This window comes from Ranitomeya variabilis, chromosome 7 (genome assembly GCF_051348905.1).
Source record: "Ranitomeya variabilis isolate aRanVar5 chromosome 7, aRanVar5.hap1, whole genome shotgun sequence".
NCBI lineage: Eukaryota > Metazoa > Chordata > Amphibia > Anura > Dendrobatidae > Ranitomeya > Ranitomeya variabilis.
The window spans coordinates 230462615-230484709 of record NC_135238.1 but is presented as its reverse complement, the minus strand read 5'-3'; the positions used below and the strand labels follow the sequence as shown (position 1 = coordinate 230484709).

General features: G+C 41.2%; 1 protein-coding gene across 2 annotated transcripts in view; it reads left to right on the top strand.

Moving 5' to 3' along the window:
* The window catches only part of OBSL1 (obscurin like cytoskeletal adaptor 1), a 57622-nt gene extending 38167 nt beyond the window's left edge, over positions 1–19455 (top strand). For both annotated transcript variants that reach the window (XM_077273091.1, XM_077273090.1), the window contains 8 exons: positions 648–914; positions 996–1375; positions 8908–9061; positions 10522–10683; positions 11415–11519; positions 15105–15371; positions 15600–15869; positions 17314–19455. In XM_077273091.1, the coding sequence (XP_077129206.1) occupies positions 648–914; positions 996–1375; positions 8908–9061; positions 10522–10683; positions 11415–11519; positions 15105–15371; positions 15600–15869; positions 17314–17324 (1616 nt within the window). In that variant the 3' untranslated portion in view covers positions 17325–19455. The remainder of the gene's footprint in view (positions 1–647; positions 915–995; positions 1376–8907; positions 9062–10521; positions 10684–11414; positions 11520–15104; positions 15372–15599; positions 15870–17313) is intronic.
* Positions 19456–22095: the final 2640 nt, after the last annotated feature.

Sequence of the window (22095 nt, the reverse complement as noted above, 5' to 3'; positions counted from 1 at the left end):
ATTCACCCCATTCTTTTTGGCCAGATACTAAATATGTGATATCTTTAACAAGAATTCACGAACATTGGACTTTGTTATAATTGTCTGAAAACAAAGAATACAAATGTCAAGGAGAGGTGTAGACTAGATCTTTTGGTTTCCATTGAAGGTGATTTTGCAAATTGGAAAAAGTTGTATGTGAAAATCCAAAACGCATGCATTGCTAGTGTTAAAACTGATTCCAGTTGGGTACATTTACATTTTCAATCTAATGGTTGTCCACCAAAAACCACAAAACAGTCCCTCAATAATTGCACCTATGAGAAAGGAAGAGAAAAGGAGTTAGGTCGGAATAGAATCGTAGGGTTGGAACATTGGTGGGGAATTGGACTGATGTGTGGAACCTGAGATTGTTCTTAGCGATGAATATGTTTTTCTGCCTACAAAGGGTACACGGGCCACAGTTGGCATACGGTTTTAGCCTTGTATGTCAACATCATTGCCAGTTATTTGGGAAGGTATAGATGAGTGGTTACAACGGATACAAGATGATGAGGTTTTTCTTCATGCTCTTTATATTTGATTGCTTCATTTTTGTCTGCCATTAATTATTGGAGATTCACACACAGAGTTCTTTGACGAGATTTATGTTGTTTTTTTTTCTGCAGAGGCTCATGTGATGTTTATTCAGGGGCTGGAGGACATGGAGGTGGAAGAGGAAAAAGATGTCAGCTTTGAGGTCCGGGTCTCCACTGAGAAGGCAGAAGTTCATTGGGTGAAGCAGGGTGTTGTTATTCAGCCCAGTGATAGATTTACCATTCAAGAAAGTGGGCACAACCATTCGCTTACCATCCATGGCGTCCATGCTTCCGACCGGGGCAGGTACAGCTGTGAAAGTCTTCATGACAGAACCGATTGCCGTCTCAATGTGCTACGTAAGTATTATAGCATTTTTCTTGAAAAAATTAAGTCTTTTTCAGTTCCCTTTTGGTTTACTTTGTTACTCTCCACCACAGCTCGAAGTATTGCTATAAAGAAAGGGTTACAAGACGTACGATGCGAGGAGGGAAGTGACATTGAGTTTTCGGTGGAGTTGTCCCACGATGATTTGAAAGGAGAATGGTGGAAAGGTGGCGTCCGCCTGACGTCTGATGATGGCTGCGTCATAAGATCGAGTGGGCGGCAACATTTTCTACGTCTTGTGGACCTTGCACTACCCGATACTTCAGTGATTGCCTTTACCACTGAGACTTTGAGAACCATGGCACAGCTGACTGTCACTGAGCACCCGCTTACCATCACGCAACCACCTCAGGACTTTGTCGTCCATGAAGCCGGGCTTGCGACATTCCAATGCGAGGTCTCCAAACAGGAAGCCGTTGTGACGTGGAGCAAGGTAACGCAAAGGGTTCCTCTCTCTACTATAATACTGCCCCCTATGGACAAGACAATAACTACTATAATACTGCCCCCTATTGGACAAGAATATGGGCTTTCACCTGTACAGTTGAAACTAGAAGTTTCCATCCACTATATAAAGACACATCGGCATGTTTTCCTCAATATCTGACATGAAATCAGAATAAACCTTTCCCATTTTAGGTCAATTAGGATTACCATAATTATTAATATTTGCCAAATGCCAGAATAATGAGAGAGAGAATGTTATAAGGCAATTTTATTACTTACTGCAAGGTCAAAAGTTTCCATCCATTTCATTAGTATTTGTTACCATTGCCCTTAAACTGAATTACTTGGGTTAGACGTTTGGGATTTCCTTCCACAAGCTTCTCACAATAGTTGATCGGAATTTGGGTCCATTCCTCCTGACAAAACTGGTGAAACTGCTCCAGGTTTGTAGGTCGCCTTGGTCGCACCGGCCTTCTCAGCTTGGCCCATAAATTTTCAATAGGATTGCCATTAGGGCTTTGTGATGGCCGCTCCAAAACATTGACTTTATTATGCTTAAGTCACTATGTTACCATTTTGGCAGTATGCTTCGGGTCATTGTCCATTTAGAAGACCCACCTCCTCCCAAGCTTTAACTTTCTGGCCGATGTCTTGAGATGTTGCTTCAGTTTTGTCACATAATCTTTTTTTCTCGTGCTGCCATCTATTTTGTGAAGTGTACTACTCCCTCCTTTAGCAAAACAACCCCACAACATGCTGCTGCCACCACCATGTTTCACAGTGGGGATGGTGTTTTTAGGCTTCCAAGCTTCTGCCATTTTCCTCCAAACGTAACAATGGTCTTTATGCCCAAAAAGTTCAATTTTAGTTTCATCAGAGCACATGACATGTCTCCAAAAATTAAGGTCTTTGCTCCTCTGTGAATTTGCAAACATTCATCTATCTTTTTAAGTTTCTTTTGGAGTAATGTCTTCTTCCTGGCAGAGTGGCCTTTCAGCCCATGTTGCTACAGTACTCGTTTCACTGTGGATATTGTTGTGAACTATATTTCTTTGCTCCCTCTTGTGGTCATTAGCGGTATGGCACTTGGAGTGTCTTTCCCCAGGTTGGCACCCACCTGATTCGTTTGGCCTTGGGTGTGCCTATATAAACTTCCTGGATACTCTGTATTGTGCCTGGAATCGTTGTTATCAGACCATGTCTGTTTTCTCCTGCCTCCTGGTCTCCTGATTTTGCAAAATAAGCTATGTCCTGCTTTCTTATTTTTGTGCATTTGAATTTTCCTTATTTTGTTCCAGCTTTGTTTAAAATGTGATTCCTGATTTTGCTGGAAGCTCAAGGGGGGCTGTTATTCTCCCCCCACACCGTTAGTCGGTGCGGGGGTTCTTGGATATTCAGCGTGGATATTTTGTAGGGTTTTTTGCTGACCGTATAAGTCATCTTTCTATTTTCTGCTATTAGTCAGTGGGCCTCTCTTTGCTAAATCTAGTTCATTCTTACGTTTGTCATTTCTTCTTACCTCACCGTTATTATTTGTGGGGGGCTTGTATTAACTTTGGGGTCTTTCCTCATGAGGCAAGAGAGGTCTTATTTTCTCTGAAAGGGTTAGTTAGTTCTCCGGCTGGCGCGAGACGTCTAGAACCAACGTAGGTACGTTCCCCGGCTGCTGCTAGTTGTTTGTGCTAGGATCAGGTATACGGTCAGCCTAGTTACCACTTCCCTATGAGCTGGTCTTTTGTGTTTGCAGACAGCTGGTACTCCTGAGATCCTCTGCCATTAGGATCATAACAGTATTCCAGGCCCAAATAAGTGCATTGCTGAAGCGGGATTATAAGAAAAGAAGTCTGAGGTGTTTTGTTTTTTTTTTCTTCCTCCCCTTTATCTCTGAGTGGCTTGAAGCTCTGCTGCAGACATGAATGTTCAGACTCTGATTACTAGTGTGGATCAGCTTGCTGCACGTGTGCAGGGCATTCAGGATTTTGTTATTAGCAGTCCTATGTCAGAACCTGAGATACCTATTCCTGAGCTGTTCTCTGGAGATCGATTTAAATTTGGGAATTTTAGGAATAATTGTAAATTGTTTCTATCTTTGAGACCTCGTTCGTCTGGAGACTCAGCTCAACAAGTTAAAATTGTTATCTCCTTCTTGCGTGGCGACCCTCAGGATTGGGCTTTCTCATTGGCGCCAGGAGATCCGGCATTGGCAAATATTGATGCGTTTTTTCTGGCGCTCGGATTGCTTTATGAGGAGCCCAATCTTGAAATACAGGCAGAAAAAGCATTGCTGGCTATCTCTCAGGGCCAGGATGAAGCTGAGGTGTACTGCCAAAAATTTCGGAAATGGTCCGTGCTTACTCAATGGAATGAGTGTGCTCTGGCCGCAAATTTTAGAAATGGCCTTTCTGAAGCCATTAAGAATGTGATGGTGGGTTTTACCATTCCTACAAGTCTGAATGATTCTATGGCTCTGGCCATCCAGGTTGATCGGCGTTTGCGGGAGCGCAAAACTGTTAATCCTCTGGCGGTGTTGTCTGAACGGACGCCTGACTCAATGCAATGTGATAGAATCCTGACTAGAACCGAACGGCAAAATCATAGGCGTCAGAATGGGTTGTGTTTTTACTGTGGTGATTCTACACATGTTATCTCGGCATGCTCTAAACGGCCATCAAAGGTTGTTAGTCCTGTCGCCATTGGTAACTTGCAGCCTAAATTTATTTTGTCTGTGACTTTGATTTGCTCATTGTCTTCCTACCCTGTTATGGCATTTGTGGATTCAGGTGCTGCCCTGAGTCTTATGGATTTATCGTTTGCCAAGCGCTGTGGTTTTGTCCTAGAGCCTTTAGAAAATCCTATTCCTCTTAGAGGAATTGATGCTACGCCATTGGCGGAGAATAAACCGCAGTATTGGACACAAGTGACCATGTGCATGTCTCCTGAACATCGGGAGGTGATTCGTTTTCTTGTTTTGCATAAAATGCAGGATTTGGTCGTTTTAGGTCTGCCATGGTTACAGATCCATAATCCACTTTTGGATTGGAAGGCAATGTCCGTGTCAAGTTGGGGTTGTCAGGGAATTCATTGCGATTCCTCGTCGGTGTCTATTGCTTCTTCTACTCCTTCTGAAGTCCCTAAGTATTTGCTGGACTATCAGGATGTATTCAGTGAGTCCAGGTCCAGTGCTCTTCCTCCTCATAGGGACTGTGACTGCGCTATAGATTTGATTCCTGGTAGTAAATTTCCTAAGGGACGACTATTTAATCTGTCTGTACCTGAGCATGCCGCGATGCGTGCTCATATTAAGGAGTCTTTGGAGAAGGGACATATTTGTCCATCCTCTTCCCCTCTTGGTGCGGGATTCTTTTTTGTGGCCAAGAAAGACGGGTCTTTGAGACCGTGTATAGACTATCGGCTTTTGAATAAAATCACTGTCAAATTTCAGTATCCTTTGCCACTATTGTCGGACTTGTTTGCCCGGATTAAGGGTGCCAAGTGGTTCACCAAGATAGATCTTCGCGGTGCGTACAACCTTGTGCGCATTAAGCAGGGAGATGAATGGAAAACTGCGTTCAATACGCCCGAAGGTCATTTTGAGTACTTGGTGATGCCTTTTGGGCTTTCTAATGCCCCCTCAGTGTTTCAGTCCTTTATGCATGACATTTTCCGGAAGTATCTGGATAAATTTATGATTGTTTATCTGGATGATATTCTGGTTTTCTCTGATGATTGGGATTCTCATGTAAAGCAGGTCAGGATGGTGTTTCAGGTTTTGCGTGATAATGCTTTCTTTGTGAAGGGCTCAAAGTGTCTCATTGGAGTGCAGAAGGTTTCCTTTTTGGGTTTTATTTTCGCCCCTTCTACTGTGGAGATGGACCCAGTCAAGGTCCGAGCTATTCATGATTGGACTCAACCCACGTCCGTTAAGAGTCTTCAGAAGTTCTTGGGTTTTGCTAATTTTTACCGTCGTTTTATTGCTAATTTTTCTAGCGTTGTAAAACCTTTGACGGATATGACCAAGAAAGGTTCTGATGTTGCTAATTGGGCTCCTGCGGCCGTGGAGGCCTTCCGGGAGTTGAAGCTCCGGTTTACTTCGGCGCCTGTTTTGTGCCAGCCTGATGTTTCACTTCCCTTTCAGGTTGAAGTGGACGCTTCTGAGATCGGTGCAGGGGCTGTTTTGTCGCAGAAAGGCCCTGGTTGCTCTGTTATGAGACCATGTGCTTTTTTTTCTAGGAAGTTTTCGCCTGCTGAGCGGAACTATGATGTTGGTAATCGGGAGTTGTTGGCTATGAAGTGGGCATTTGAGGAGTGGCGTCATTGGCTCGAGGGAGCTAAGCATCGTGTGGTGGTCTTGACTGATCACAAAAATTTGATGTACCTCGAGTCCGCTAAGCGCCTGAATCCTAGACAGGCTCGTTGATCGTTGTTTTTCTCCCGTTTTGAATTTGTGGTCTCGTACCTGCCTGGTTCAAAGAATGTGAAGGCTGATGCTCTTTCTAGGAGTTTTGTGCCTGACTCTCCTGGAGTCTCAGAGCCAGCGGGTATTCTTAAAGAGGGAGTAATCTTGTCGGCCATTTCTCCTGATTTGCGACGTGTGTTGCAGAGATTTCAGGCTGGTAGACCTGACTCTTGCCCACCTGACAGACTGTTTGTTCCTGATAAATGGACCAGTAGAGTTATTTCCGAGGTTCATTCCTCAGTGTTGGCAGGGCATCCTGGGATTTTTGGTACCAGAGATTTGGTGGCTAGGTCCTTTTGGTGGCCGTCCCTGTCGCGGGATGTGCGATCTTTTGTGCAGTCCTGTGGGATTTGTGCTTGGGCTAAGCCTTGCTGTTCTCGTGCCAGCGGGTTACTTTTGCCCTTGCCCGTCCCGAAGAGGCCTTGGACGCACATTTCCATGGATTTCATTTCAGATCTTCCGGTGTCTCAAGGAATGTCTGTCATCTGGGTGGTCTGTGATCGTTTTTCCAAGATGGTCCATTTGGTGCCCTTGCCTAAGTTGCCTTCCTCTTCTGATTTGGTTCCTTTGTTCTTTCAGAATGTGGTTAGTTTGCACGGCATTCCTGAGAATATCGTGTCTGACAGAGGATCCCAGTTTGTGTCCAGATTCTGGCGATCCTTTTGTGCTAGGATGGGCATCGATTTGTCATTTTCATCTGCCTTTCATCCTCAGACTAATGGCCAAACGGAGCGAACTAATCAGACGCTGGAGGCTTATTTGAGATGTTTTGTTTCTGCGGATCAGGATGATTGGGTGACCTTCCTGCCATTGGCTGAGTTTGCCCTTAATAATCGGGCAAGTTCCGCTACTTTGGTTTCGCCATTTTTCTGCAACTCTGGTTTTCATCCGCGGTTTTCCTCGGGTCATGTTGAACCTTCTGACTGTCCTGGGGTGGATTCCGTGGTGGATAGGTTGCAGCGGATTTGGAATCTTGTGGTGGACAACTTGAAGTTGTCACAGGAGAAGGCTCAGCGCTTTGCCAACCGCCGCCGCAGTGTGGGTCCACGACTTCGTGTTGGGGATTTGGTTTGGTTGTCTTCTCGGTATGTCCCTCTGAAGGTTTCCTCTCCTAAGTTTAAGCCTCGCTTTATTGGTCCTTATAAAATTTTGGAAGTACTTAATCCGGTGTCGTTTCGTTTGGATCTTCCGGTGTCGTTTGCCATTCACAATGTTTTCCATAGGTCTTTGTTACGGCGGTACGTGGTGCCTATGGTTCCTGCTGCTGAGCCTCCTGCTCCGGTGTTGGTTGAGGGCGAGTTGGAGTATGTGGTGGAGAAGATCTTGGACTCTCGTCTCTCTAGACGGAGGCTTCAGTATCTGGTCAAATGGAAGGGCTATGGTCAGGAGGACAATTCCTGGGTGGTCGCCTCTGATGTTCATGCGGCCGATTTGGTTCGTGCCTTTCACGCTGCTCATCCTGATTGCCCTGGTGGTCTTGGTGAGGGTTCGATGACCCCTCCTTAAAGGGGGGGTACTGTTGTGAACTATATTTCTTTGCTCCCTCTTGTGGTCATTAGCGGTATGGCACTTGGAGTGTCTTTCCCCAGGTTGGCACCCACCTGATTCGTTTGGCCTTGGGTGTGCCTATATAAACTTCCTGGATACTCTGTATTGTGCCTGGAATCGTTGTTATCAGACCATGTCTGTTTTCTCCTGTCTCCTGGTCTCCTGATTTTGCAAGATAAGCTAAGTCCTGCTTTCTTATTTTTGTGCATTTGAATTTTCCTTATTTTGTTCCAGCTTTGTTTAAAATGTGATTCCTGATTTTGCTGGAAGCTCAAGGGGGGCTGTTATTCTCCCCCCACACCGTTAGTCGGTGCGGGGGTTCTTGGATATTCAGCGTGGATATTTTGTAGGGTTTTTTGCTGACCGCATAAGTCATCTTTCTATTTTCTGCTATTAGTCAGTGGGCCTCTCTTTGCTAAATCTAGTTCATTCTTACGTTTGTCATTTCTTCTTACCTCACCGTTATTATTTGTGGGGGGCTTGTATTAACTTTGGGGTCTTTCCTCTTGAGGCAAGAGAGGTCTTATTTTCTCTGAAAGGGTTAGTTAGTTCTCCGGCTGGCGCGAGACGTCTAGAACCAACGTAGGTACGTTCCCCGGCTGCTGCTAGTTGTTTGTGTTAGGATCAGGTATACGGTCAGCCTAGTTACCACTTCCCTATGAGCTGGTCTTTTGTGTTTGCAGACTTAGCTGGTACTCCTGACATCCTCTGCCATTAGGATCATAACAGGATATTGACACAATCTTACCAGCTTCTGCCATCATCTTCATAAGGTCTTTTGCTTTTGTCCTTGGGTTGATATGCACATGTCGGACCAAAGCATGTTCATCTCTGGGACACAGAACCCATCTCCTTCCTGAGTGGTATGATGGCTGGACATTCCCCTCTTGTTTGTACTTGTGTATAATTGTTTGTACAGATTAACGAGGCGCCTTCAAATATCTTGAAATTGTACCCAAGGATGAGCCAGACTTGTGAAAGTCCACAATTCTCTTACTGATATCTTGGCTGATTTCTTTAGACTTTCCCATGATTCCATACAAAGAAGCAGTGTGTTTCAGGTGTGCATTAAAATACATCCACAGGTGTGTCTCTAATTAACTCAGATTTTGCCAAAAAAACCTGTCAGAAGCTTCCAAACACATGACATCATATGGGCAGTCCAGAATTGTTTAAAGGCATAGTAATCTTAGTGTATATAACCTTTTGACTTTGCAGTAAGGAATAAAAATGCCTTTAAACATTCTGTCTCTCTTTGATTATTCTGACATTTGGCAAATATTAATAATTATGGTAATCCTAATGGACCTAAAACAGGAAAGTTTTATTCTGATCTCATGTCAGATATTGAGAAAAAAAAATGCAGATGTGTCTTTTTATATAGTGGATGGAAACTTCTAGATTTAACTTTAGATATGAAGGAAGCAGAACATACAGAGCGGTGTTTGAAGTTCCATGCTGAGCATTTTACACTTTTCCCTGTGATTGTCAGAACTGTTCCGATTTTCTTGTAGGACGGGGAAGAGTTGGTCCTGAGCACATTGTGTCGTATGTTCTCTGTGGGGCGCCGGAGAATACTTCACATTAGTCAGTGTGGGCCTCAAGATGCTGGGACATACACATGCCACGCGGACGACCTTAGTGCCTCTGCAACGTTGCGTGTTCTTGGTAAGTCTTCCACTAAGATACTCATTTTGGAAAGCCAGAAGAACTGACAAGTTTCTCTAGCAGCAAATATCCCCACAACTTTCCATTTTTACACTCTTTATCATGCCTGGGCTGACTAATGTTGGTCTTAGCACCAGGGCTGAGCGTTGACCTGTCAGCAGGAAATTCAACCTCTAGGGGCCCTAATTAGAGGCATGAGAGTAAAGCCACTTCATGGCCTATTATATTCATACCTTGCTGGCTGTACTTTGTTGGGGCATTCTTGAGAAGCCCACCTTTGAAGTTTTAATTGCAGGTACAGCGGGGCGGGCACTGCACTTCCTCCTCTGCTGTGCTCCTTCCCTTTTCCCTGCCCACCGCCGGCCTCCAGTCTTTGATTGACAGGTCAGTCTTCTCTTAGTGACCTGTCTCCCTTGTGCAGGAACCATCATTGCCCAGGCTTGATTAATAAAAAGGGCAGTTCATGCACAATGACCTCCCAATGACGTTGTGAGATTAATAGACTGGCTACGGCAATATCAGTAGGAGCTCGGTGCGGACGTGCCACCCCTTCTGATTAAGTGAACCCCGACAATGGCAGCACCTGCTGGGGAGACAGGTCACTAAGAGAGGAGTAACCTGTCAATCAAAAAACAGGCGGTGTGAAGGGAGGACACAACAGAACTGGAAGTGCAGTGCCCGTCCCACTGCACTTGTGATTAAAACTTCAAGGATGGATTTCTCGAAAAATGCCTCAACAACATACTACAAGCAACGTATGAATGTACTGAACATTAAAGGGACTTTACACTCATGCCTTTAGCTTGTGGTCGAATATCCTGCTTATAGATCCTTCTTTAAAGACATCTGTTCTGACATAGTTGCCGCCAACTTACCTAGAAAGTTCATAATGTTCCTGAAAAAATGTAAAGCCCTAACAGACGCCAGAAAGAATCCACAATCTCCCATGAAAATTTTCTAAATTTCCCATAAATTGGAAATTTCTTGTGCCCTGCAGTCTTAAGTAGACAGGGGCCATGACATGGGGGTGCGGAAAATGGGAGTAGAGGGAGGTGACCACCCAAAATGGGGTGAGGTCTTCTCTCTCCTCAAACAGCAAAAGTTGGCAAGCACGGGTAATAAGGAGAGGCACATTGGGTCTGAGGAATGCATTTTAGGATATCTTGATCTGGGGTCTTTACTAGAGGGGGTCTGGCTTAGGGTCTGCACTAAGAGGGGGTCTGGTCTGGGTCTTTATTAGTTAAAAGGCTCTGGGGGATCATATTTATATGGGGGCTCTGGTCAGGGTTTTGTATTTATTGAAGGGGTCTGGTCTGAGATTTGTGAAATTTGTTTATGGGGCGTCTGGTACAGAGTAATTGATTTTATTATAGTACCTGACAGAGGTTATTTTGGGCTTTTGTAGTTTTTTTTAAGTCTAATAAGTTATTATAAATGTTCTATATGTTCAATATCGACAGAGCAAGAACCACAAATCCTAAAAGACCTGCAGGACGTCGAGATCGCGGAGAACGACAACGCGGCATTCATCTGCGAATTATCCTGCGCCCAGGCCAAAGGAGAATGGTTCAAAAATGGGGAGAAAATCAAAGTAACATCCACCACGAAGATCCGACAAGAAGGTGTTTAGTGCTTTATATAGATAATTATGTACCATATGAACGCATATGGGATAATGCGATTTATAGAAACAATACACCTAAATCCATCATATCTCTATGTGCCATGCAGGTGAATGTCATCCATTGCTCCCTGTTATCAGCCATTTCACTGATTGAAGTTTTTTCAATATAAAGTGATAGAAGAATCAATACCCACATTAGTAATTCAGTCCATGAGAATTAAAAGGAATATCTCCCATGTACATCAAAAAGCTTTTTTTTAATTTTACCTAATGTATTATATTATTATCTAGCTTCTTTTATGTTCTATATGAGAAATGATTTCTTCTAATGTTACTACAATTTACATTTAGTTTTGCCATCCAATACCCCATTACACCATTGCAGCAGACATTTTTCTTCATAGACATCAATACAATTTGTAGATTGTGAGCCTTCGTGGGCAGGGTCCTCTCTCCTACTGTACCAGTTATGACTTGTATTGTTCAAGATTATTGTACTTGTTTTTATTATGCATACCCCTCCTCACTTGTAAAGCGCCATGGAATAAATGGCGCTATAACAATAAATAATAATAATAATAATAATACAATAGCATCCTCCATATTAAATTATTTGGGAACTGGCATTGACCAAACTCTAATCTTTTACAATAGCATCAAACTGAACGCATTCCCAACTGCAAAATGCTCCTTTTCAGCTTTGTTACATGGTGTTTCATGTTTCTGCAGGAAGAAGACACTTTCTTCTTATTTGTGGGGCTCAATGTGAAGACTCTGGAGAAATTCTGTTTCAAGCCAGAAGAGTAGAGTCAAGAGCAAACCTCAAAGTCAAAGGTAACAGACAAAATCTTCTCCCTAATGTGTGTGGGCTTGTTAAGAGATTAATGTTCGCAAATCAAAATGTTCAGCGATAATTACAAAAGTAGCTCAAAATATAATATATAGAAAAGAGTAAAGAGATTTACAAGAATATAGCTAACTTCTATACTACTTACTGTAATACTGCTCCTATATACAAGAATATAACTACTATAATACTGCACCCTATATACAAGAATATAACTACTATAATACTGCTCCCTATGTACAAGAATATAACTACTATAATACTGCCCCTATGTACAAGAATATAACTACTATAATACTGTCCCTATGTACAAGAATATAACTACTATAATACTGCTCCTATGTACAAGAGTATAACTACTATAATACTGCTCCTATGTACAAGAATATAACTACTATAATACTGCCCCTATGTACAAGAATATAACTACTATAATACTGCCCCTATGTACAAGAATATAACTACTATAATACTGCACCCTATATACAAGAATATAACTACTATAATACTGCCCCTATGTACAAGAATATAACTACTATACTACTGCCCCTATGTACAAGAATATAACTTCTATACTACTGCCCCTATGTACAAGAATATAACTACTATAATACTGTCCCCTATGTACAAGAATATAACTACTATAATACTGCTCCTATGTACAAGAATATAACTACTATAATACTGCCCCATGTACAAGAATATAACTACTATAATACTGCCCCCTATGTACAAGAATATAACTACTATAATACGGCCCCCTATGTACAAGAATATAACTACTATAATACTGCCCCCTATGTACAAGAATATAACTACTATAATACGGCCCCCTATGTACAAGAATATAACTACTATAATACTGCCCCCATGTACAAGAATATAACTACTATAATACTGTTCTCTATGTACAAGAATATAACTACTATAATACTGCTCCTATATACAAGAATATAACTACTATAATACTGCTCCTATATACAAGAATATATCTACTGTAATACTGCTCCTATGTTCAAGAATATAACCACTATAATACTGCTCATATGTACAAGAATATAACTATTATAATACTGCTCATATGTACAGAAATATAACTACTATAATACTGCTCCTATGTACAAGAATATAACTACTATAATACTGCTCTTATGTACAAGAATATAACTACTATAATACTGCTCCTATGTACAAGAATATAACTACTATAATACTGCCCCCTATGTACAAGAATATAACTACTAAAATACTGCCCCCATGTACAAGAATATAACTACTATAATACTGTCCCCTATGTACAAGAATATAACTACTATAATACTGCTCCTATGTACAAGAATATAACTTCTATAATACTGCCCCCTATGTACAAGAATATAACTACTGTAATACTGCTCCTATGTTCAAGAATATAACCACTATAATACTGCTCATATGTACAAGAATATAACTATTATAATACTGCTCATATGTACAGAAATATAACGACTATAATACTGCTCCTATGTACAAGAATATATCTGCTATAATGCTGCCCATACATACAAGAATATAACCACTATAATACTGCTCATATGTACAAGAATATAACTATTATAATACTGCTCATATGTACAGAAATATAACTACTATAATACTGCTCCTATGTACAAGAATATAACTACTATAATACTGCTCCTATGTACAAGAATATAACTACTATAATACTGCCCCATGTACAAGAATATAACTACTATAATACTGCCCCCTATGTACAAGAATATAACTACTATAATACGGCCCCCTATGTACAAGAATATAACTACTATAATACTGCCCCCTATGTACAAGAATATAACTACTATAATACGGCCCCCTATGTACAAGAATATAACTACTATAATACTGCCCCCATGTACAAGAATATAACTACTATAATACTGTTCTCTATGTACAAGAATGTAACTACTATAATACTGCTCCTATATACAAGAATATAACTACTATAATACTGCTCCTATATACAAGAATATAACTACTGTAATACTGCTCCTATGTTCAAGAATATAACCACTATAATACTGCTCATATGTACAAGAATATAACTATTATAATACTGCTCATATGTACAGAAATATAACTACTATAATACTGCTCCTATGTACAAGAATATAACTACTATAATACTGCTCTTATGTACAAGAATATAACTACTATAATACTGCTCCTATGTACAAGAATATAACTACTATAATACTGCTCCAATGTACAATAATATAACTACTATAATACTGCTCCTATGTACAAGAATATAACTACTATAATACTGCCCTCTATGTGCAGGAATATAACTACTATAATACTGCCCTCTATGTACAGGACTATTACTACTATAATACTGCCCTCTATGTACAGGAATATTACTACTATAATACTGCCCTCTATGTGCAGGAATATAACTACTATAATACTGCCCCTATGTACAAGAATATAACTACTATAATACTGCTCCTATGTACAATAATATAACTACTATAATACTGCTCCAATGTACAATAATATAACTACTATAATACTGCTCCTATGTACAAGAATATAACTACTATAATACTGCCCTCTATGTGCAGGAATATAACTACTATAATACTGCCCTCTATGTACAGGACTATTACTACTATAATACTGCCCTCTATGTACAGGAATATTACTACTATAATACTGCCCTCTATGTGCAGGAATATAACTACTATAATACTGCCCCTATGTACAAGAATATAACTACTATAATACTGCTCCTATGTACAATAATATAACTACTATAATACTGCTCCTATGTACAAGAATATAACTACTATAATACTGCCCTCTATGTGCAGGAATATAACTACTATAATACTGCCCTCTATGTACAGGAATATTACTACTATAATACTGCCCTCTATGTACAGGAATATTACTACTATAATACTGCCCTCTATGTACAAGAATATAACTACTATAATACTGCCCCTATGTACAAGAATATAACTACTATAATGCTGCCCCTATATACAAGAATATAACTACTATAATACTGCCCCTATGTACAAGAATATAACTACTATAATACTGCCCTCTATGTGCAGGAATATAACTACTATAATACTGCCCCCTATGTACAAGAATATAACTACTATAATACTGCCCCTATGTACAAGAATATAACTACTATAATACTGCCCCTATGTACAAGAATATAACTACTGTAATACTGCCCTCTATGTACAAGAATATAACTACTATAATACTGACCCCTATGTACAAGAATATTACTACTATAATACTGCCCCTATGTACAATAATATAACTACTAGAATACTGCCCCATGTACAATAATATAACTACTATAATACTGCCCCCTATATACAAGAATATAACTACTATAATAATGCTCCTATGTACAAGAATATAGCTACTATAATACTGCCCCTATGTACAAGAATATAACTACTATTATACTGCTCCTATGTACAAGAATATAACTACTATAATACTGCCCTCTATGTGCAGGAATATAACTACTATAATACTGCCTTCATCTAATCTTCCTTTAGAGCTACCTGTCCGCATTGTAAAATCACTGAGAGACAAGACGGCTCTACAAGGTCATCGTGTCATATTTGAATGCAAGGTCAGTCCAGCACGAGCTTCGGTAAGTTGGTTGAAAGGAAGCCAAGTCATTCCTTCCTGTGACAAGTACCAGATCACCAGTGAGGACGCCTATCGAACACTATTCATCAATGACGTTGGCCCGGAAGATGAGGACCTCTATACTATGAAGACCACAGGAGGCCAGACCTCAGGCCGTTTGCTAGTGGAGGGTGAGCACCAATCAACGTTTCTACTAATTGAAGAGGCAAGAAAGTGATTTGTGACATAACATACCTATGAATAAACATCTTATTTTATAGTAGAATGTAAAAAAAAGCATACTGTATATGTTTATGTTTTACATGACAGCAGAGGATAAGAAGTCCTATCCTGGGAAATACTAGTTGGAGAGTTGCAATATTACATTGTCTCTAAATCTTTAAATCGATTGGTTTCAGGTTTAACCATCCAACTGCATAAAAACCTGAGAGATGTCAGAGTGACGGCCCCCGATGACGCTTGTTTCGAGTGTGAGGTCTCCATTCCCCCGTCCAGACCTCCACAGTGGAGCCTAAATGGGGCCATGTTGCACAATGGAGGTGACATCGCTATCGAGGTCAGAGGGAACCGGCACAAGCTCACCCTGCGGAATACATATCCTGCAATGTCAGGAACCGTCAGATTCGCAGCTGGGAAAACACGTTCCGAAGCGCAGCTCATCGTGCAAGGTAACAGAAGTTTCCATACACAGCACCACATAATCAGATCTGACAATATCTGTGTATATATCCTGAATGCCAGTCCCAGAGTCCAGACATATTGCCTATGCCTTGTAATTTCCAGTCTTTGTGCACAGTGTACAATTAGCCAACCATTGTGAATTCCCATATTTAAGTTCTGGTAAAAGTCTGTGTAGCGATGATGCTGGAGGTCAGTAAGAGAATAGTTATGGGCAAATCAACAATGAAGTCACTGGACGAGGTCTTCAAATTGAGGAACATTTAATTGGCGACGAAGATAGGGCTCATGCATAGTTTAGTCCTTTCTGTGGAAACATACGGATGCGAAACCTGGACGATAAAGAAACTAGACAGAAGAACAATCGACAACCTTCGAAATGTGGTGTTGGAGAAGGATATTGTCAGTACCATGGACAGCAAGAAGAACAAACAAATCAATTTTGGAACAAATCAGGCCAGACATGTCACTCAGAGGAAGCATCACCAAACTATGACTTGTCTACTTTGGACACATCATACGAAGAGAGCGATCACTGGAGAAGGACATCATGTTCGGAAGAATAGAATTAACAAAGCGAAAAGGAAGAACAGAGATCCGATGACTTGATACCAACAAGATAAGACAGAGAAGACCCTGGTGGACCTGTTTAGACTTGCGCATGATCGATCTTCATACAGAGCGTTCAACCATTAAGTCGCCATGGCTTGAGAATGAGCTGAAGGCCATTAAATATATAAATAAAAGTCTGTGGCTCGAAGAGAGAAATCGCAATAAGAGTTCTTGGTCTAAAAATCATTCTTAGATTCACCCTTCATCTGGGCAGAACACAAATAGCGAGTGATTGGATCCAAATGGGGTGTCTTCTGTTGAAACTTTGTGGTCCACGATTGTTTCAGATCCTGGGCCCACTGGAGGATTCTCTGGTATTCTGGTGGCCTGGCATAGTCCACCATATTGAATTTTTGGGCGAATTAGAGAGCTAGAGAAGAAAGATCATCACTGGGTCCACCAATGCCCCTAAATGTCTCCTAATCCATTCATCAATGCTTCTGTTCCTCCTGGTAGTGTAAGAATAGAAGCCCAAATAACTATGAACTTAACCACTGGCCGATTACAAAACACCGACTCTTAGCGTTGCTAACACTCGGTGGCTTCAGTACGCAGAGACATGTTGCTCTCATAACTTCCCTTGCCCTACTTGGACCATTTTCTCATTGATTTCCTGGGGCTTCTCATAATCCTCTCCTGGACATCGGCAGCAGTGGCAGGTGTCTGAATACATAGTATATTTTTCTTTCCATCGACAGTCATGTGTTTCTGCGAATGATCTTGTGTGTACGTCAGGCTCCACTATCACAATACGCCCTAGTGGACATACGCTCGTTTTTGTGGCCAAACAAGTAATACATTTTCTTTGCTTTTGTCTTTCAGCAGAACAATAGAAACATGTGTCTGTCTGCTGGATCCAGCATCATCTCTTCCATAAGTGTTAGCACTATTTTCAAGCCCGGGTTCCTCTCCTCCCAGCCCCAGATTAGGTAGAGCAGTGCTCATACCAATGCCAAGTGCCAAGGCTCGGTTGAAGCCAAGCTTTTCTTAGGAATGAGTTTTAAACCCTTGTATTCTCAGCACTCGTTAATTTATTTCTACCCCTCACTTTAAACCTTCCCTCCCCAACTGGAAGGTGGTGAGAAAAGTGGATGGATGTATACAGACCAGGAGAGTGACTGGTGGATGGAGACAAGGGACAACATGGACAAGATGGAGCTATGGGAGTGATACAAGAAGACACCGGAGTATTGGAAAATGGATGATAAAAAGGAAATGTAGTCACACAATGCTTTAAATATAGGTGTGTTTTATCCAAACGGATTAATAGAATCTTCCACAAATTATTGGGACTACAATATCTAGCAAATGTTGTGATACAGCCAAACCTGACCACTTCTTGGAGATCAATGGTGTCCAGCTGTGGCTGTCGTGGCATGCTTGGAGAGTTGGCAACTGGAGAACCTATGTTGTAAGTGTATCTAGGAAGAGCTAAGTTGCGGCCATTTTTAATAAGTATGGAGGAAAATCTTGGTCACAAGGTCATAGACACCAAAATACCTAAAGTCTATCAGTCACATCTATGGTTTGTAGGTAAAGGGTCCACTGCATGATTTAATAGTCACATTCCACTGTGGAATACCTTCGGATCAGTAGGGTGATGACTAACAAAAAGGTTTGGGGGCACAGATCTCAGGAATATTTAGGTTTTGGGATAAAAACACCTTTGAAAAAATCATTGTAATTACCTGCAGATATACCATACAACCTTTTAGATATAATTTGAAGTTGACCCCGAATTTCACTCTTAATAGGAACCTGTGACTTGCCATAAACATGTAACTTTTTATATGTAGTGTGAATGCAGCTGTTCTCCCGAATCAGGCGATGTTTTTCTTTTATTCCTGCACTTCTCCGTTCCTGAGATATGGCCTCCTTGTCCCTCTTCTCTTTTTAGTCAACTGGGCATGGTCCTCAAAAAAGATGACCACGGAATAGAGCGGAGGATCACACCCACTTGGCTAACAACACTAGGTTTATATACACGGAAGAAAGGACCATATCTCCGGAACGGAAAGGCGCAGGAACAAAAGAAGAACAACATCGGATCCAAGAGAACAGAAGCATTTACATCAGGCTACAACATTTCCTATTTATGTCAAGTAACGGGTCCACTTTAAAGGGAAAATCCAGTGGAAATATCTTCAGATTGGAACAGATAATGGTAATTTTATAATTGACAACTCCTCCGGCATATTCAGAAGACTCCTGAAAAAAAGGGAATACTTCTCAGACTCCAGGAAGAATCATCACGTCTCCTTGATCCCACCAAAAATGTCCGTAAACGCCTGGAATGCAGAGACCTTGGAAGGTTTCTGTGGCTTAGTGTTTTGGGGTCGCGGGTACAGAGGATAGGAATGGCTGTGACATTGAAAAAGGGGAATGGTTAAGTATGGACATTTTGGGCTCTGTGGACCCCTAATTTCCCTGACGATCAAAAGTTGTGAGGTATATGCTAAAATCTGGGATTTGAGACCACTACGGATTGGTAGGGTTCTGTAAAGCTCTCCAGCCCCTTTGGTACGGTTTAGTTGGCTTTGCTTAGAATGCTATCTTACATTTCCACTAATAGAAATCTCTGGGATGTGCCAAAGGGGTTTCAGTGTTCGGTACAACCCCAGATTGCAGACTCCTCACATGTATCTGACCTCTCAGAAAAAAAACACTTTCACTGGACTGCCCATTAATGCTTTCAAGAGAAGATATAGCAGATAGCGCTAGATTGTGAAGTGAGGGGAATAACGTTTCTTTTACAAAAATTCCAAAATTTTGAAACATAATAAGGAATATTGCACTCTGTAGGATCTAGGTAACGTGTATTTTGGAGGCTGATTGTTGTGAGTTAATTTATTACCACGCTGCTGGGGATTTGCTTCTCCCAGAAGATGCGAGATTGTCTCTACATGTCCCTCTGCCTGTGTACTCTCCACTTTTGGCCTTTGCTAATAAACCTCTCCCTCTGACCCCTTGTCTTTTGTTTCTGAATACTACAGGTAGTTTGCAACAGAGGCAGAGCATGGATCTGCAATGTGTCAGGGAAAGGAGCCCTACATTGTCAGGTGTCCTACCTGCATTCACCACTAGGGGAGCTCTCTACATCGGTATTTACAGACCTACAGATCCCAGGGAGCTCCCCCTAGTGGTGGCTACAAGGAGCCAAAATTATATTATTGATGAATTCAGAAAAAAATAAAGCTCCCCTTGTAGCGGTATAGGACCTATAATGGACTTCACCTTAATGAAGGTGATCTTAGTGAAACCTGCTGAATCTACATTACTCCTACAATCCCATCATACATTTCACGTTGCCCGCAGTCCTCAGCGTTCTTATAAAGTATATTAACTGTGTCATTGCATCAGACCTTCTGCTCTCAATCACTGAGCTGTTTGTATGAAATATGGCAGAAATGTTTCTCCAGAGTTTCTGGGTAAGGGTTGGGGAATTTGCTGTTGGCTTTTGGTCACATAACACGCCTTGCAGTTATATGGCCTTGATCCGTGCAATGACGCAGATTGTGTTATTATATCAGAAGCAGGATTGTCTAATCCAGTGTTTCCGAAACTGCAGTCCTCACGGCCCAACATCATGTTCTAAGGATTTCCTTAGTATTATTATTAAGACATCAGGAACTGCCACAATTTCTCTCACCTGCGCAATACTAAAGAAATCCTGAAAACATGATGTGTTGGGGGCCGGGAGGACTGGAGATGGGGAAACACTGGTCTAATCATCATTTCTACCACATTGTGGCCTATAGTGTACAAGTGCGAGAAGTCAAATCTTGGTCCTAAATTCTTGTCTGATTAAAATCTAACATTGTCAGTCATATTACTACTCAACCCTTAGAGTTACTTTTGCATCACCCAGAGCTGCACTCACTATTCTGCTGGTGCTGTCACTGTGTACATACATTACATTACTGATCCTGAGTTACATCCTGTATTATACCCCAGAGCTGCACTCACTATTCTGCTGGTGCAGTCACTGTGTACATACATTACATTACTGATCCTGAGTTACATCCTGTATTATACCCCAGAGCTGCACTCACTATTCTGCTGGTGCAGTCACTGTGTACATACATTACATTACTGATCCTGAGTTACATCCTGTATTATACTCCAGAGCTGCACTCACTATTCTGCTGGTGCAGTCACTGTGTACATACATTACATTACTGATCCTGAGTTACATCCTGTATTATACCCCAGAGCTGCACTCACTATTCTGCTGGTGCAGTCACTGGGTACATACATTACATTACTGATCCTGAGTTACATCCTGTATTATACCCCAGAGCTGCACTCACTATTCTGCTGGTGCAGTCACTGTCCACATTACATTACTGATCCTGAGTTACATCCTGTATGATACCCCAGAGCTGCACTCACTATTCTGCTGGTGCAGTCACTGTGTACATACATTACATTACTGATCCTGAGTTACATCCTGTATTATACTCCAGAGCTGCACTCACTATTCTGCTGGTGCAGTCACTGCGTACATACATTACATTACTGATCCCGAGTTATATCCTGTATTATACCCCAGAGCTGCACTCACTATTCTGCTGGTGCAGTCACTGCGTACATACATTACATTACTGATCCCGAGTTATATCCTGTATTATACCCCAGAGCTGCACTCACTATTCTGCTGGTGCAGTCACTGGGTACAAACATCACATTATTTATCCTGTACTGACAAAAAAAATGGCTAATAAATTGTTAACTAAGAATTCAATAAAAAAAAAATGCAGTTTTCCGGAGGAAAATATTTAGAATTGAGAGTCCTCAGTGGTTGATACATTTTAATGGCTAACTGAAAAGATGGTAACAAATTGCAAGCTTTCGAGACTACACAGGTCTCTTCATCAGGCAAAGACTAATACAATGTTTTGTTTTGGTTTTTTTTCTGAGCTGTGTTGTATATAAATATGTGATTCTTCAGAATTTGTATTAGTCTTTGCCTGATGAAGAGACCTGTGTAGTCTCGAAAGCTTGCAATTTGTTACCATCTTTTCAGTTAGTCATTAAAAGGTATTAACCACTGAGGACTCTCAATTCTAAACATTTTTCTATCTACTGGCTAACCCGGTACCAAGATATATAGTTTTCCGGAGGAAGAATTCATAGATAATAATAAGCAGCACAAACCCACATGAAACTTTGTCTCATCCACACTGACAAGGTCATGGGTTTACCAGCATCTTATCTGGTCTGAAGCCACAAACAGATGGCTAAAACCTCACTGAAGTATTGGTTACCTACCAGGGCATACGTGCCATAGAGGGATCCCAGGAGACGGGACTACTAAACCCTAATCTGAGGTTCGTCCCTTTCGCTCTATATCTGTATACATGTATATGGTGAAATTCTGCAGAAAACTCTCTTAGAGGCCCATGCCCCTCACTATAAAACTGACTTAAAACAACCTAGAATTTTCAAAATTAAACCAGCAATCTAGAACCAGGAGGCGTAGGTCCAAGTGGAGGAAGAGGTGAACATGGCGGTATAGGTGGAAGAGGCGAAGAGGCAGGGGATGTGTAATCCAACACTCTCTTGTTTTTTTGTATTTTTTAATATATTTTTGTCATTTTTTTG